Consider the following 17,840-nt stretch of genomic DNA (forward strand, 5'->3'; position numbering starts at 1 on the left):
CCTCAATCTCTCAGGCTTCATCTCCATTAGTCTCTCTCTCTCTCTCTCTCTCTCACTGCCTTTCTCTCACAGAGTCTCTGAGTCCCACAGAGAGAGAGAGAGGCAGAGAAGGGGGTGGTGAGGTTTGACTCGGCGCTGCTTTGGGGCTTTGAAGTGTGTGTTGATGAGAGAAAGCGGAGTACTGTGTTCAGACAGGCCCCTAATGAGGGAATTAAGAAGCTATGCTGGCCGTTCCCCATACTAACTTCCCAGGCACAAAACAAGATGAGTGTGCGTGCATGTGTTCAGAAATGTGTGTGTGTGTGTGTGTGTGTTTGTGTGTGTGTGTGTGTGTGTAGAGAGAGGCTAATCTGTCAGACTTAATCAAGCATCTGGCAGTCCTGCCTCTCACCTACAGTAAAGAGCCGAACTTGGCCTCAGTCTTTGGAGTGCTGCGAACACGTCCTTGAGCCGTGCAGCTTCTTTACGAAATCTACAAGTTTTCCACTTTTAAAATGAACGACACCAATGGCTTCGCGGCTTTGTGGACTTACGGTAGTGCGAGTCCAGGTAGCCGTTGCGGGGGTCCATGGCGAACAGAGTGCCTCGGTACGGCAGGGCATGGTCAGCCAGGTGGGGCAGGGAACCATGAAGCTCCTTCTTGAGCAGGGAGGGGCGTTCTTCTGTGGAGGTGGAGGGCTCCTCGCTTACGTTCCTGTCCGGGGCGCCGGGCGTCGGGGCCTGGGAGCTGATGGCATTGCGCCTCTCGCGGTGGTAAGGCGTGCCGGAACTCTCGTCCTCTGCAAATAAATAAATATAAAAATAAATATGAGAGTGTAAAACTCTATGAGCAGATATAAGAAAAGGAGCAGGGGTGAGAATCTCTTCCTCTCGGTGGTTATGTTTCACACACACACACACACAGCTGAAGACACACTCACACTGAATGCACACGGTGAGGAAGTCAGCTCGTGCAGGAGGCGCCGGTGAAGGGAGGAGCTGGAGATCAGCTTTGTACACCTGAAACCTGCTGGGTATTATGGGTGTAAATCTGCTAGGGTTTCCCTTCCACCGCACCAGATGTGGGAGTTCAGAGGCAGACGGTGTGTGAGCAAACGGACACCGTGGATGAAAAAATCCCGACCTCTTCAATTCGCGCAGTTGAGGCAGTGTTTCCCAAAAGTCTGTTCTTAAATTCAGCTCTGCCTGTTCTTTTTATAAAGAAATGGGTTCCCATGGAGGAGGCAGCGCAGGCTTTTCCGTTTGCATTCCAAGCTGCCCTTTACCAAGCGTCACGGGTTGTGTCAACCCCACCCTTCATTCTCCTGTTCGCTCCTGCTCCCCACTCCATCACTGTTTTAAACTAACCTTTCGTACTCGCAAAATTAGGAGGAGTGGTGTCTCTGGAGAAAACTGCCCGGCATGCTGGGTAAAGAGGATATATGAAGAGTTGAGTTCAAGGGCTGAGCGCAACCAGAAAGACATGACCCTTGACCCTTGGCCTAACCTCTGATCTGACATGTATAGGGGTCAGCTAGCCTCCTGACCTGGTATTAGCCTTTTCTGTAGTACGATACTATATAGAGTAACTCACACTGCACACTGATGAAGGCTAGATGCCTGAATGTGTTTTGTACTTTAGTAAGATTATTTGTAGAATGAGACGCTTTTTGCAATCCAGCCTAGTCTTCATTCAGGCCCTGAATCCTTTATCAGCCGCTGCCATGAATGGCCTTCATGTTCAGTCCTGGTTATATGCAACTATGATTTCACCATTGAGGGTGCTGGTCAACAGTACTCTCCGACTCTCATTCTTACGTTAATGTGGCTCACTGAGACCCTGGCAAAATGCCGCTGTGCTGGCGCCAGAGGTTCTGTAGTATTAGCAGCCTAGCAATGCAGGGCTCCCCCACTATGCGCTGCAACCCAACAGCATCCAACTGCCAATTAAGAACAGAAGAGAGGGCCAGATTAAAGAGCACTACCTTAAGCACTGAAGAGGACCGCCATAGTGCTGTAGCACTTCACAGAAGAAGAGAAGCTATCAGAAAGGGGGAGGTTAAGAGAGGGAATCTGAAAGAGAGAATGAGATTGAGAGAGGCGAGGAGAGAGCGGGGTAGCAACCCACGGGTCCCGCTTTTATTCCCCTCACTCTCCCACATCCATTACCAGCGTTCGGGCCAGCCGTGCATCAGCGCAGCACTGGCAGCAGATTCAAGGATTCTTAACGCGGAACTGACAGCCAGAGAGGCAAGCCACTCTCATCCGCAGGAAATGACAGTGTCAGTTATGATATAAGTATTTAATCCTATACTGCACAGCCAGTGATCTTATTAAGGGAATAATGGCACTTATACGGTTAAAGCTGGATTAATAGGTCTGCTCTTGCAAAGCGCAATATTAACATAAAGGGATTTCAGAATTGGGTTCATCTCCTGACATGGATTGAAAGAAGTCGAGGCTGTAAACTACGCTGGGAGCAAGCGCCGCTAAGGGTAGAGCATGTAGCTGTGTGTAGCACAGGCTTCCACTGTGTACACTCAGCCCTTTCAAATCCCGAAAATCTAGCATTACATTTGGGAAACTAAAAACTGCCTATGTATTTATGAGTTCTTTTTCTTACTTTCATACAGATATTTGATGTTTTATAAATGGATCAATCACTGGGGCCTTAGATGGTGTAGCAGTTAGGAGACTAGAGACTCAACTGCTTACTTTAGAAAATATACTATGCATTACTTTTTTTTTTACTATTTTCATTTGTCTTCTTCACCCTTTTCTCACCAATCTTTCCTTTTTTTCTTTCTTTTTTCTCCTCCTCCAGTGACCCCCAGCACTATTCAGATATGACTCTCTCTTCCAAGGGAGGTCAAGCGACTAATAGTTCAATCACAGCAGTGTCACAGTCCCACCATCCCCCTCAGTCACCATGGAGAGCCCACAGGGGGGTTCATCATTCTACCATATACAACCTTAAGGGGCTTCATTACTTCAGTTTATAGCACCTTAAATGGTTAAACAAACACTCAGCAGCACAAGGGTCAATTGACTTCTCGTACTGGTGGAAGAGGGCAAGGTTTCTCTATTGTGCTGCTTGTACCTGCAGGTGGAAACTTTTTGTATCCTTATAACATGTCAGGTATCTGTCAAAAATGGACTAATGAAGACGGAGCAGACACAAGTAAACACATGCAACTTTGAAAAGTTCAACCCTGCAACACTTCTCTAACTCTGACCGTTCGCCCAACAGACCCTTTCCCTTTTTCCCTCCTCATTTTTCATTCCTCTTTTATTTCCCTCTCTTTTCCCATGGTTGCCACATCCAGTCCTCTACCAGTTTGCAGGTCTATTCAGCCCAATACAAAAGCAGCAGGCCGGTCCTCTGTGGACCAGAGGAAAGCATGCCTCTCAAAAAAAAAAAAAAATACAGAAAAAAGAACTATCCCACTCTCTCTCTATGGTGATTGAATTTCTTAACATCTTTTCAAAAAGCGCTTAAATGCCTGGAGGCGAGAGGAAGAAACAAGCTAATGGTGGATGGGGAGCACTGAACAAATTTCAGAGCCCTTTCCTGCTCGCGTTTGAGGTTGAAAGCGAGCTCCTGCCTTTCAAGTTTCAAAGTCCTCCTTCCTCCCGCAGTGTCACTGAAGGATTTGAAAAGAAGGTAATTGTGCTCACTGCCGTCCTGATCAGAGCACACGCCCCGGCTCTAGTATTTCAGGAGCTTTCTCTGCCACTATTATGGTACCTGGTGCTCCATTCCTGCATTCTTCCTCCCTTACTACTCTTTCTCCCCAACCCTCTACAAATGCACTCTCTCTTGCTCTCCCTCACTTGCTTTCTATCCTTCTTTCACCCCCAGCAAGCCACTCATTAAATCCTAAAGCCCAGGTTTCTCCCTTTTTTCCCCTTGTCTGGGGTCTCCATTGTAAAACCGGCACAAATACCTTCAGAGAAAACCCTATGCATGGCCTTTAATATGGCGGCATAAAAGAGAGCGTGGATGCAATGACAAAATGAAATTTTAAAAGAGATAATGAGATATGGAGTGGGGCCAGTTCCTCTGAGAGTTGGGCTCTGGGACAAGGGGGGCTTAAGTTAAGGGTGCCCAGCCAATTCAAAGAAATGAAAAGTGAAACAAAACCCTTGGCTTGTTGTTTTTGAGGGTATTTTCTAGAGGCAGAGGTTAAGAACAAGGATTGCTGTTCCTGCACATGCCAATCTGTCCTTGACTCTCAAGCATCTGATTTGCCCTCAAGCCTGAACTCAGTCTCTTAAGCTGGGGCATGTATGTTTCAGGGGTGCACAAAGGGCCACTGCACATCACACCACCACCACCCTTTCCTAAAAGCCTAAACATCAGAGGAGGTGTTGTTGTACCTCTGAGCCAAAGCCAGACGTATGCTGTGTTCCACCTTCGAACTTCTCAAAGCACTGTTGTCAGTGGCACAAACAGGTTTTGGCTGGGGAGCACATGGAGAGCGAACAAGGAGGAGAGGAGTGGAGGATATACAGTGAAATCACAAAACATTTCTTCAAAGCTCCTCTCCTCCTGTGCAATAATCTCTTGCTCCTTTTTTTTTTCTTTCTCTTGCAAATCAACTCCCGGGAAAGACTCAAGACTCCCCAATTAACAATGAGAGGGGGGAAGAAAAATTCCAGCAGCTGGCTGGAGTTTAATAAGAGCACCTCTCCAAGCGGCTTAGGCTTATGTACCTGATTCACCGGCCCTGGCATTGGCGCTATAGACAGAGGGAATCACTCACGATTAGCGCAGGCTGAAAGACGAGGGAGAGAGACCGCTCAAACTCCACCAAACCCAAGACAACCGGAGCACAGGGGATTACTGCAATTGTGTGAGGTATTTTTCTGATCAACTTCTTGGCTGACGGGCTCAGCGCCATAAGGAGCTGGGTGCCTTCGCCCAAAAAACAGAGTTCAGTTCTGCATTATGTGAAGGTTATCGAGTCCCAGTGGAGCCTAAAAAGGGGGTGACATTCGAGAAACTCCTTGACGAACAAATCTTCTAAATGTCAGAAGGCAGAATCAGGACGTTACCCTCATGTCTGGGGGGAGGGGGGGGGCAGGATAGTGAGCAATCCTCCAGTCAAAATATTTGTCAGAGCTCTGGAGAACTTCAGCAACCCTAAAGTTCACTCCTTTTAACTTTGCCCTCATGTTTGATTCTGTCTCTGCAGAGCGAATCTGCAGCGGTGCATTATTTAACCATCGCCGTGTGACTGATGTTTGGGCGAATTGCAGCGAGAGGCATGGGCAGGTCAGGATGTTCCCTCTCCTGGTTAGCAGTCGACTGTCAGTTGCCGATTCCCCACACAGCGCCCGCAGACGCCCTCCTCAATATTCATCTAGGCAAATTTGATGACTCCCACATCTCAATTTGGCTCACGCCCCAACCCCCTGCTCCACAGCCTGTTCTCTCTGCCGCCAGGGGTCTGCTGGGACGCACCCAGAGCTCGGCAGCTCGCGGTCCCAGCCTCCAGGCCCCGGGGCTGGGGAGGGGCAAATCAAAGCCTGCTTGGCGCCTTCCATCCTCCCTACGCTCACCTCAAATCAGCCTCACAGCAGGGTTGTGTCGTGCCAAGCCTCCGCCTGCCCCTAGCTACCCCTTATTCACCCATTAGGGGCGCAGGCCCACCATAGAGCGGCCGAAACCCCACTACCGTTTCATCAGGGCCACATTGTGAGGGAGCAATGAGCATTGCAGTGAGAGAGCTGAAAGCCCCTGACTCTAAAATGCACACTGATGCGTTTTTGACCATGGATAGTTACGGCTTTTAAGGTTTTTCACTCAAAGGGCACCTTGGCCTGCATTCTTTGAGGAATCAAACACCAAGAGATGCATTTGATCAAGGCTTCAAAGCAAAAATTGCAATTTAGTGGTCTGATTGGCTTATAGGCTGTATTAGCATTGCCTCAGATAGTCACAAGCAAGCTATGATCAGCCACAACCTGTTAGTTATTTATACTGTCCTCTCTAACAATATAAAATGATTGTGTTCCAGGGCAGACGGGGGAAGAATTATGTCCATTTGGGATAGTGGGTCTTTTAGGGTGAATCTGGGCACACTGCCCACCAGACCAGAGTGGGCCAGCTTTCCACTGGGCCTCAGCATTGGAATCCCACTTCTGACACCAGAGTGATCCGGACCAAGTCTGTGGCACTCAGATTAGGAACGGCTCGCCAAGAGAAATGGATATCCAGCCAAAGCAAAGAAACACAGAGCCAACAGCTAGGATAAAATAGAAAAAAAAATAATTTCAAGCACATCAAATATGATCCAGAATGCCACTGTGGATGTTTCCCACCTTACAGGGAAGAATGATATCATAAACTTAACTTTTAAGAGCTCAGGCTTCACATCCATGATGCATTTGTTCTCTAAATGCTCTTATGTAAACACAGCATGACGCGTGTTTCTGCTTGTGCAAAAATGCACATTCACACATTCTGGTGCATGTGTTTAAGTGCATAAGTGGGCACCACACTGGAGCATTACGGCCCACATTAAGATAGTTGGCCAGCACTTACTAGGAGCTGGATAATTAGACACTTCAAAGGCACCTGCCCGCCATCCCGAAGGGGCAGGAATCGCTGCGCCCCGCCCCATTTAAAAGCATGTTAACTCCTATCTGAGGCTAGCAGGCTAATTTAACTCTTGACATTTGATATCTAAGGAATGAGAGGGATCAGCCATTTAGCTGGAACAGGATTACCCCCCCACACACCCCCAACAGCCCTCCTCCTCCTCCTCTTCCTCTCCCTCCCCTTCAACCCCAAAACCCCCCTCTCCCAGTCAGGCCGGATTCATTAATTTTCCTGCTGCTAAGCACTTTATCAATGACTGGTGAACGTCTAAGTCCAGAGTGGACTCTCTCTCTCTCCCTCTCTTCTGTGGTGATTAGGCCTGTGGATGTTCAGATCTGTCTGTCTAATTCACCGCCTGCTCTGCTGCTGCTGATCTATTCTCGCACCTGCTATGCAGCTCGGTAAACAGAGGCGAAACGGTTTTCGAGAGCCGTGTTTGCACAACACTTGAGACGTCGTCCGTGCTAAGCAGGCTAATTTTGAAACCACTGTTTAAGTGTGACAACCAGCAGAACCTTTCCAAGTCATTTTCACGAAAGGATTCAGGTTGTTTTGTTTCCTCCTGCTGTCTGTGACCACCTGCTGAACTCAAATTTTAGTTGTTCTCATTTACATAGTTTTCTGTTGTCAGACAACTTGAGAAGAATGAAATAGCGACAGGATGCTACACTGCAAAAAGGCAAATCTAAGTGAAATATCTTAAATCAAGGCAACAAATGCTTGTTTTTTTGTCTGACAAGATTTATCTTCTAATCAGGCAGTTTTATGCCAGAGCATTTCATGCTTTGTGTCTTTAATTATCTTTATAAGATATTAGAACTTCTTCTTGATAAAGTTGTTTGTGCAAAACTGCTTTGTCGAAGTCAAATTTATTTGCATCCAGACGAATGTGCTTGTTTTTAGTCTGGCTGAACTGCTTTAAGATAAATGTGGGTTCTTTCAGACCAAATATTTTCACTTGTTTAAAAAATCTTAAAAAACTTAAACTTAAACTTAAATGTGTTGTTGTTCAATAATTTTGTTATTTTAAGCAATATTTGCCCCATTTAATAGCTTATTTTTATTGACCTCCAGTTTTGCAGTGCTGTCTTTGAAGCTACCTGTTAACCAAGTGCGCAGTAACACCTGTGCTGTGCTGCAAAGATGGCTTATTAGCTTTACCATGACACAGTCTCCAGCCAGGCGTACTTACTAGTTTTACCCAGTCACACTGAAACACTTGTCATTTTCACATGTATCCACTATGGACACCATGTCTGAAAACATGTGTCACATGTTGGTGCAGTGTGGACCAAAACGCAGAGAAGAAAGCTCAAATTTAGCCGTCTTAGTGTGAATGTGCTCTCTGTGTGCTGCCACAGAATTCCCTCTTTGGTGCTGATGATGTTATTCATTGTAAATCTAAATTAATGTCCAACAGCATCACAGCCAAACATACTCAGATACAGTCAATAACCCTTGACTGATAACATGTTGAGAGGTGCTGGGAGTTCATTTTCATTCATAACTCTACATTAGTCTCAGTCTAATGCCTTCTGCTGAATGTCTACATTACAGGTTGAATCGGGGGCTACACATGAGTGTGACGGATCTGGGTTAAATGAACAGCATGCCTGGGCCTTTGATGGTGCAGCTGGTAATGCTTACAGTTTCTAACCCATCACATTTGGACATAAGGTCTTTTCACCAGAGAGCATGACAATCAGAATTCCAAACTACAAGCCAAATGTCATAAAAATAACCCAACTCGACTGACTCCTTCAGTCTGCTCCCACAATGAGGGGCTGTTCTGCACACACATTAAGTCACCTGGTGTTAAAAAATGCCAATGCTAATTGAATCAACTCTTCGCATTTACAGCGTGACACATTAATTATATAAAATAACATTAGTTCATTTTCCACATTTTTTTCCATCAAGACCTAAAAGGTGCCAAATAACCTCACAAAGGAGTCTTTATGAACCTATCAATCATCATTTGCCTTCCAACATCCTATCATCATCATTAGGGCTGACGTTTGGGCTGCGAAATCCCAGACCTCACCCTCACCCGCCCCCAGCGTGTGATATGAATGGGAGTGCCCGCTTAATAAACAGGGTGTAATTCACCCCTCTCCCCCTTAAAGTACAGGTGAGACCTGGACCCCTTCATTACAGCGTCTGCAGCAGGCAGGGAAAGCTCTGCAGATTAGAGGATCTGCTATGTTGGCCAAACAGACTTAACCACAGTCTGCTGGGAAGGGGCTAGGGGTTGGACGTGAGTAGCAGGAAAGGAAAAGGGACCAGACTTTCTGTGTGATTAGATAAGTGGCTCTGTAGTGCAATAAAAATGACAACACAGGGCGAAAGTTGCAGGTTTGGACGATGTGATGGACTGGAGCAATCATATTGTATGTCACAGGTTAGATCAGTCAGTATGTGTCAAGTGTCACTGAGTCCCCAGGTGCACACTAAGTCTGCTGTATATTGCAGTGTGTGTTAGAGAGAGGAGTTATTTAAGGTGTCCAAGATTCCAGAGCTACAAATCCTATCAATTTTCTCCATAAACATGTAACTGGCAGTGGGGGCCTTTGGACGGGCATGGGATGAAAAAGATGCGCAACTTCCTTGATAAAAATATGATTCTCTGTTTAAAAAGTCAATGGTGCAAAACTGTGTACTTCGAAAGGAGTATGAAACATCCCATGGCTGAGCTTAAAATTCTGCTTCTTGCAGCACTGATATAGAGGCTGAAGCCAAAAGTCACACTTTTTAGACCAATGTTTACACATCCAGCAGGTCACTTTCAGGGCCCTTCATCATACCAAAGTGACAGAAAAAAAACACAGCAATAGAGCTGTGATAGTTATAAGTAACCAAATAACCATTTATCAGAGAGGAACACTGGACAGGTAAACAGGTTGATTGGTAACAGGTGATAGTATCATGATTGGGTATGAAAGGAGCATCCTGGAAAGGCTCAGTCGTTCACAAGCGAGGACGGAGCGAGGTTCACCACTTTGTGAAAACATGATTAGATAAAGGATGTTACTACATGTGCTCAGGAAGGCTTTGTAAAACTGTTGCCAGTAAACACAGTTTGTTTGCAAATGACTGCATTCTGCAGCGCGCCAACTATTTTAGAATCAGGGTTGTAGATATTGATGATTAAAAATGCAAAAGCCTACAAACGTGAAAGTTGCTTCTTTAACATCCCATACGTGGGACTGTCTGGTCAGACATCATGTGGTTTCCTCCTCCCTTTCCTCCCTGTGCCTCCTGTTGCTGTCCTCCCTCTGTAATGAGCTCTCCTCATGTATGACCTCTCCTGTCACTCCCGGCAGTCGAATCCTCCTCTCCCCGCTCCGCTCTCGCTTCCTTCTCTAATCTCCACATTACTTTGCCATTAATCCCACATTCCACACAAGGATGGCCGGTGCAGCTCAGATGACAAGTTGCCTTCATAATCTGGTGTTCATATTGGAATGAATCAGCGGGATGGACCGAGAGCAGTGTTAAAAAATGATCAAGAAAGACCCGGCTCTTTACTTTATGATTCACCTGTAGCATGTGGCGTTCACCTCTTTACGCGTTGCCTTCTGTATCTCATTCACACTTTCTTCCTGCTAATCTTTTCTTACTTGCTCCCGATTTCCTGATCTCATCCCTCATCCTCCCATGTTTTCTCCCAGTTCCCATGTCTTTCCCAAATCTCCACTACCTCCCTCCGTCCACCCGTCTCCCTCCCTCCAGAGCCCCATGCTGAGCTGCTCCAGAGCCAAGCCAGAACAAAGAGCCCATTGAGCCGAGCGGAGACATAATGTGGTCCGCCTCTGACAGCACTGAAGATGAAGTCATGAGGTCGCCAAACAGTTAATAATGACGGCCCATCCTCCAGCTGCACCAAGTGTGTGTGTGTGCACAGTTCGGTGCCGTCGAGGAAAGTGAGAGAAAATGGGAGATTATGTGTCTGCATGCATGCATGACCGAGTATCTACAGTATGCAATGCATGTGTACATATCTCAGAGCATGTGGATGGATAAAAAGCTTTTAAGGGCGTAATGAGATACTCCATGACACTCAAAAATGCGCTCAATCACTTTGTAAATACCACAGAGGAAAAACAAAACCTTCAGAGAATTGCACTTTTAGTTTTGGCTGTGCTCCAGCTGCGTTGAAGAACACCCACCCCACCCTGCCCCACCCCACCGCCGACCCCCTTTCCTTATTGGAGTCTGTCTGGCGCAAAGTCTGACATGAGACACATCTCCGCGGGACTGGAGCTGTCGCTGCGAGGCCCACACTCCGAACATCATTAGACTCGCAGCTCCAGGTGAGATCAGGCGGGGTAGGAAAGACTGAAGAGAGGTGCATGTGTATTTGTGTCTCCGCGCAAAAAGCACGCATGCGGTTCGAGCATTAATCTCAATGCCTCTGAATGGGCATGGCCTATTAAAATGCTTTTACAGGACCACTTGCTTGTCAAGAGGCCTCCAGGCGAGTTGGGCGCAGGACAGGGGGAGGAGGAGGAGGCGGGGAGAGAATGGTGAAAGACAGCTATGCAATTGATTAACATTAGAGGGACTTGCTCGAGTTCAAATTGCACGGCCCCTGTGCTGTAAGCTACAGACATTTGTTTCCCCGCAAGTAGAATGTTTCTTTCAAACCCTGTCTCTGCTGCACATCTGAGTTCAATTCTCCGCATGCCCTCTCTCTGAAAATCAATTCCTCCTCCTCTCCCCTGCTCTTTTCCTCCAGCTCTGCGAGCAAACCAGGGCGAGGGGATTACACTGTCCTTCCCCAGATCCAAGCAAGACAACAAATGGTTCATATCAACTGACACCCCCCTGCCATCCAGGAGGAAGAGGCAGAAAAACTGGCCGAGCCGCCCCGGCACGGATGTGTTTCTGGGCTCTGTCTGCCAATCGAGGCAACTCTTTTCACACTTGAAGCCTGAGCTATTTACGAGAGCCCTGGGAGAATGCGTCCGCAGCACCGGAGGGTGGGAAGAAAGGAGGGGAGAGAGAGAGAGCTGCTGCTTCTCAACCTCTGCTTCTAATCAATCACCAGAAATCACTGCCATGGTTTATGGCCTTTGATCCTAGCTCCTCTTTCGCACTGCAAGGGAGAGAGCTGGGCAGGGAAAGGGGAGGGGGAGCAGGGAGAAGAGTGAGAGTCAAGGCCCAGAGGGTGTGGAGGTCAGGGGAGAGAGATTAGGGGGTATAGGGCCTTCTGCTCTCTCAATGCAGGTCTTGATTTAATCCAGCGAGTTTTGAGCAGAGAGCGGAAAGTGGTCTGAATATACAGGAAGCACAAAAACACCATTCAGGCGCCAGAAATGATGTTACATTCAGAGATGCTGTCTCTTTAAAACTATAATGCCAGAAATGTTTTTTTTTTTTTTTTAATATTTTATTTAGGCTACCTCAATGACTTCTTTAAAAATGGCATATTGATTTTGAAAACAGTGGCCACTATGCCAACGTGTACTTGATGGGGAAAGGATATAAAAGAAATAAATATGAAAGCAGTATCATGATGCAAGTATTTAACTTTTCTTTCTTTCTTTTTTTTAAATGTTGATGACACATCCCACACTCGGGGGCATAAACTAATTTTACTTATGTAGTATGCTACCGGATCTGAGAGTTTCTGGAGTCTGGGCCTCACTGATTACTGTACAAAAACACAACTTTCTAACCTCAGTCACTGATTTGGGTGATATTGGATAATATTTTATGGTGAAAATATTTTCTGGTTTTCATTATGATGTCTTCAGGCTCCTCTGTCTCAACTAGCTTTACTTGCTGCTAAAGTAACCGCTAACCACTGCTAATTATCAGCCTCCTAGTGAAGAAACACAGAATCCAACATTGACGGAGGCCAGTTTGACGACAGGGAATACAGTACTGAGGTGATTTACAGAGTCATCTGATGGACAGATAGCTTTACTTCTTGCTAAATTAACTGCTGCGTAGCTGGCGTTAGCTAGTTTGCTCGGCTAGCCGTGTAGCTAGCGGTCCTACTATCTAACTCAGCCACTGGGTGTCATGAGCCAAGCCTAGCTAGAAAACCACTTTGGTATTGTATTCCCTGTCGCCAAGACGTCCTCCATCGGTCTCTGAGGCTGTGTTCAGTGCAGGCAGAGTCAGCTAATAGGACTGCTAATGTTAGCTGCACGGCAGGGGTAGCTACCGTAAACGCCAGTCAATGTCCATGACAAGTCCTTCCCTCGCTGCCTGCTGTTACACGAAGGGCGTAGATATGCAGAAGCAAACAGCCCTCTGTTCACCGTTTCATGGGAACTTTAAAGAATTTTCTTCATTCACCTATGGCACTTTCTTTTAATGTATGTATAAAACATGCAACAAAAAATGATAAAGCAGAAAATGTTTTAACATAGGTTCAACACAGCATATGAATGAGTAAATAAAATCCCATTCAGAATGCAAAAGATCAGCTCATGACCTGTCCTACACAGTCATTCTTTTGTACAAGCTCCAACACTGGTGGCAAGGCCACTAGTTGCTACTTCATCCTGAGTCCCATTCAACAAGAATCCAGCTGTGGTGAGGAGGTGTGAGCGAGCAAACAAAACAGACAGGACGCGGACAAGAACACACCACAATAAATCCTCTTGGCAGGGTCAGGACACTCCTGCTTTGTTGCTCCTGGCAGGAGGGAGGCCACTGATGCCTACCGACAAATGGACAGAGTGGTAGAATAATCAAGTGCTCTTTCCCCACTTTGTGGGTTTATGAGGTTATGGGGCCCTTAGTAGCCCCTACGCCTCCCCTCCCTCCCTGAGAGGAGCGACATCCGGCAGGGCCACAGTGCTGCTCGGCTGCAGCAGGGCCGGGATGGTCGATGAATCCCAGGTCCTTTCACACAGGGCAGGCTGATTTGTCTTTGTGAGGCTGGTCGTTGGTTCAGAGACTTGTCTCTGTCCCGGGTGACCTCTGACTCCCAGGCCATTCTGGCTCTCAGCATGTCAGTGAAAATGATCTCAGGTTCTTCTAAGGAGCCATTGTGATGGCCAGCATGAGTTATCACAACCTGTTAGAATTAAAAATCTATGACTGACATGTAAAACTGCGATTGCTCTCTGGAATCGGAGCAAATCACAGGAAAATTCAACTACAACATAGAACTCGGGTGTCATTTTTATAGCTTCAGCCATCATCTCCATTGGAAATAATAACACTGTGTTCTCTAAGTTGATTGCCAGAATCTGGGAATGCAGCAACACAGCTAAGAAGTCCAAGCAAGGAACACAATCATGCAGGTTTTTAATAAGCTCCCAGGCAGCCAAATGTATTTGGAAGAGAAACCCAAGGCCAACAACACATTTATCACCAAACTGTCCGTAACAAACATCCATCACAGTTTGCAGTTTCCTGTATCAACTTTGACCTTCTGTACTTACCATAGTTGTGCATCTGTCCAGTTTTCCTGTGCAACAAAGGAATATTACTGACATTTCACTCGCTTTGAGTTGTAGCCATCCAAAAAAAGTTGTTTAAATAATCTGTCTCATTTACGTCACGTCTGCTTGTCTGGCATCTCGTGTTGCTTGCCCTCTCTGACTTCATTGTATATATGAAGTCAGGGAAAGCTCCCAGATCACAACAATTTTTCTGGTGAGTCCAAAGTTATCAGAACTGATAGAAAGCTCAGAAAGACTACAAAAACCAGACCCGATTTAGAATAAATTGTAATGTCCTCCAAAGGCTTATTTTGAGGTTTTCACTGAGGTTCAACGCTGCTGCATTATTTCTTGCTACACCCACCAGGGCAAACAAGGAGGACGATCTCTGAGCAAAAAAAAAAAAAAAAAAAAAAATGCAATTCCACTACAGCTAAATTCTGGCAGCATCTCCACAGCATGCAAAAGTCTTGAGGCAGAGGCTTATATGCATCTTCCGGCAGTGAAGGAGCAGTGCAGCTCCAGCAGGCAGATCTGGGCACGCGGAACCGTGCCAGACAAGAGAGGCCAGGCTGGGCTGGACTGGGCCGGGCAGCTGAGGTTCCCCTCCGCCCTGAGCAGCAGCGAGGCTAAGCTAATCCTGCGCCTCAGGCCCCTGTGAGGTGGCTCTGCCAAAGCCTGTCCCCCTGCTGCTGCAGGAAATTGCCTTCAGTGCAGAGGTCCATGAAATGGCTATGGCTCACCAGTGAAAGCAAAGCACGCCCACTGTGTGCACACATGGGTCCAGTGTGACTTTACAAACCTGTATCTACAGGTAGATTTTATTTTTAATGCCTGTATATCTCTAAAACCTCATGAATCATGTCATGAAAACAGTCATATTGTGGGCAAATAAGTATTTTCCTCTATGCATTTCTGCTTGCATAATAAGTTTTTATGTATTCTATGTATAATTGATGTACCATACAGAGGTCTTTTGACACTAAAAGCCAGTTTTCCTGTGTGGGGTTGTGTGTCAGGCTCTATAACGCCTCCTCCATTGTGCTGTTTGACCCGTGGGCCAGCCAGAGTTCCCATGAGGTCCCTTATCCCTCCATCAGTCCTCTCTCATTAGCCCCCACAGGCAGAGCCCAGAGTAGGGTAACACAGAGGGGCCCCTGCTTCCTCCTCAGGTCCCCATGAAATACATACAGCACAAATACAGATGAAGGAGATCACCTTTAAGCAGCTTTGATGCACAAACAACTGGGCACGTTTCTTAAAATAACTACCAGCCTGTTTCCTCCAAAAGAAAAGGACAATTTTAAACAGCGAGGGCACATTTCTTGCAATTCTTTAAAATCCCCACCAGATCTCTGGATGCTGAATCAGTTGGCAGCATTTATTGTCAGGCCCTGGCTGGGCGTTCTTGTTAATTTTCTATATATTATATATAAATCTTTCTTTCCTTCAGACAAACAAAAAAGATCATACTGCCAAAGTGGTTCATGTTTTACAGGGGGGCAAAACCGGGATAAAAAGTGGAAAGCAGAGGTGGCAGCATGAGGAGGGAGGAGGAGGAGGAGGAGGAGATGGGGCAGGACACAGTGGAGAAACAGTTGATTATGAGTCCCATCAAGTGATCAATGATTTCATTAATAAGACGGATCACGCGGCTGTCATAGCTGTGACACGGGCTGAGGGATGATCCGCTCCCAACGCTCCATTTCCCCCTAGCCTCCCTCCCTTCCTCCCTTCTCCCTCCCTGTCCTTCCAATATCGCCTCCCTCTGCCAACGACAAGGCAACGGCAGGGAAAAAAGGGATGGAGCTGGGTGTTGACGGGGGTGGAGGGGGGGTTAGTCATGAGGGAGGGAGGGAATGGAGGGGGAGAGGAGGGAGAAAGAAAAGTGAAAATCCATTTTGAAACCCATTTTCAATTAGGGGTCCACAAGCTGTTATCACAGGTGTCCCAGAATGGGGGCCCGTAAGTGAAAATGTCTCCTATCCGTTTCTGAAATGAAACCTTATCTGGGAGGCACAAAGATGGCGGGGACAGCGTATCTGTAAATTACTTTCCATCCCCGCTGTTAACGGGAACTTTATTTCTGTCAGATGACATTCCCCTCTATTTACTGTTGATCATTTAAATGGCTGCCTAAAAAGAAGGTGGCCCCTCTATCTCGCGCCGCTCTCTGTATCACTCCTCCTTCTCTTCCCATCAGGAGATTTTTTTTCAAGTGTTCTTTCTTCTTCTTTAAACGCTTTAGCCACGCTCTCCATTTGCTTAGCGATTTCTCTGGTCACCTACACGAAAGCCTAACATTTGTTGCCCTTCAAGGCTTAACTCGTAACTCCCCGAGACCCTTGACCGTTAAAAGGTCCCAGCACAGCCACGTTATACAGGCTCCGCCACGTTAAAACAGCATTCCCTGACAATTTTCGGAGCTGTGCTCGGTTGTTCTACTCCACCTTTTTTAATTCTCACACTGCTACTTACACCAACTCCCTCTATCCCTATCAGCAGCACCCAAATCATAAAAGTCCGACCAGCCAGAAACTTTTTCCCCTTCCTTTCTCCTTCGAATAACCAATCCTTTAGCCCCCACCCTCTGTTTTTTTTTATTAGCAAATTATCCCATGACGACAGGATTTATTCAGGCAAGGAGCATGGACATCTTTTTTTTTTTTTTCTAGCTCGGGACCCAACAAAAGAATCAGGGGACTTTGTGGTCCACCTGCCTGCCGAATGATGAGGGTGGGAGGGGAGAGCACCCCCCAGAACCCCTCCTAAAGAGCACCAATCACAGCATTGTTGTGGCACAGTCGGCTCTTTTGAGCTGTCAGTGCGAGAGGAGGGGGCACCGAGATGAATGGCACACAGGATGAAGCCACCATTTAGCCAACCATGTGGGAACGCTCTACCAGGACTCAATAATTACTCTGGGCCTGCTCAACCTGGACAAAACTTACAGACTGGGGACAAGAGGGTCAGACAGAGTGGAGGAGGAGGAGGAGGAGGAAGAGGAGGTTTTAGAGCTAAACCAGTTTCCAGGCAAAAGTGCAGATCAACATGTGATCAATACCTGTTCGCAAGCCGATCCCAACCACAGAATAAAGCTGTTCTACTCAGTAGCAGAGATTTGCTTTGGAGAGACCAAGCTAAACATCCGCCTTGTGTACTCCATCTGCCCCCCCCTACTTATCTTCCACTTTTCACAACTTATTGTAGCACGCTGTTGCCTGGCGCACCACGGGGTCTCCGCTGCGCTGAGATCAGGGGCCGCTGCTCTGCTAGACGGGGGGAAATATTTCGCCGGGCCTTCCTAAGAAGAACCAGTCGCCGGGGTTCCACAGCTGCTCACAATTACCTTTTGTTTCGATGGAGGCGGTCGGGCAGGGGCTACGGGGGTTAAAGTTGAGGCGAGTGTAGGGTTACACCTGATAAGAGGTTATGAGTTCTGGGGGCGACTTGGGAATGTGCCGTAATTATAACAACACAAAGAATGTGTAAGATATCTTCTGATTCCAAGAGCGAGATTGGGATCTAAAAGGGACCTTTCGCTGCAGATAAGTATCATCCACTCCCTCCGTCGAGTGAATTATGGGACTACTGTATTGCAGGGAGTGCAGCATGGCTTAAAGCTGCAGCGGATCTTCTGACGTGGCTGAGTCAGTGCAGGAGAATCCCCAGCAAGGTTTTCAAGACAAACATTATATGTTCAGAGCTGTAATTACCAGCACATTACGAAGAAAAATCCACAATCACCGAGCCAAATTACATCCATGCTTTTTCCACAACAATTTTTTTCCTCTCCTTGCTGCCCCTTTAATTAATAAAACAGTGCTGGCCATCTGGGAATGAGTAAG

General features: G+C 46.8%; 1 protein-coding gene across 1 annotated transcript in view; it reads right to left on the bottom strand.

Annotated features, from left to right (window-relative positions):
• gli3 (GLI family zinc finger 3) overlaps window positions 1-17,840 on the bottom strand; it is a 92,551-nt gene that overhangs the window by 56,111 nt on the left and 18,600 nt on the right. The window contains exon 3 of the mRNA XM_041961363.1: window positions 534-779. Within this exon, the coding sequence (XP_041817297.1) occupies window positions 534-779 (246 nt within the window). The remainder of the gene's footprint in view (window positions 1-533; window positions 780-17,840) is intronic.

Source organism: Chelmon rostratus, chromosome 20, assembly GCF_017976325.1.
Source record: "Chelmon rostratus isolate fCheRos1 chromosome 20, fCheRos1.pri, whole genome shotgun sequence".
Classification (NCBI taxonomy): Eukaryota; Metazoa; Chordata; class Actinopteri; order Chaetodontiformes; family Chaetodontidae; genus Chelmon; species Chelmon rostratus.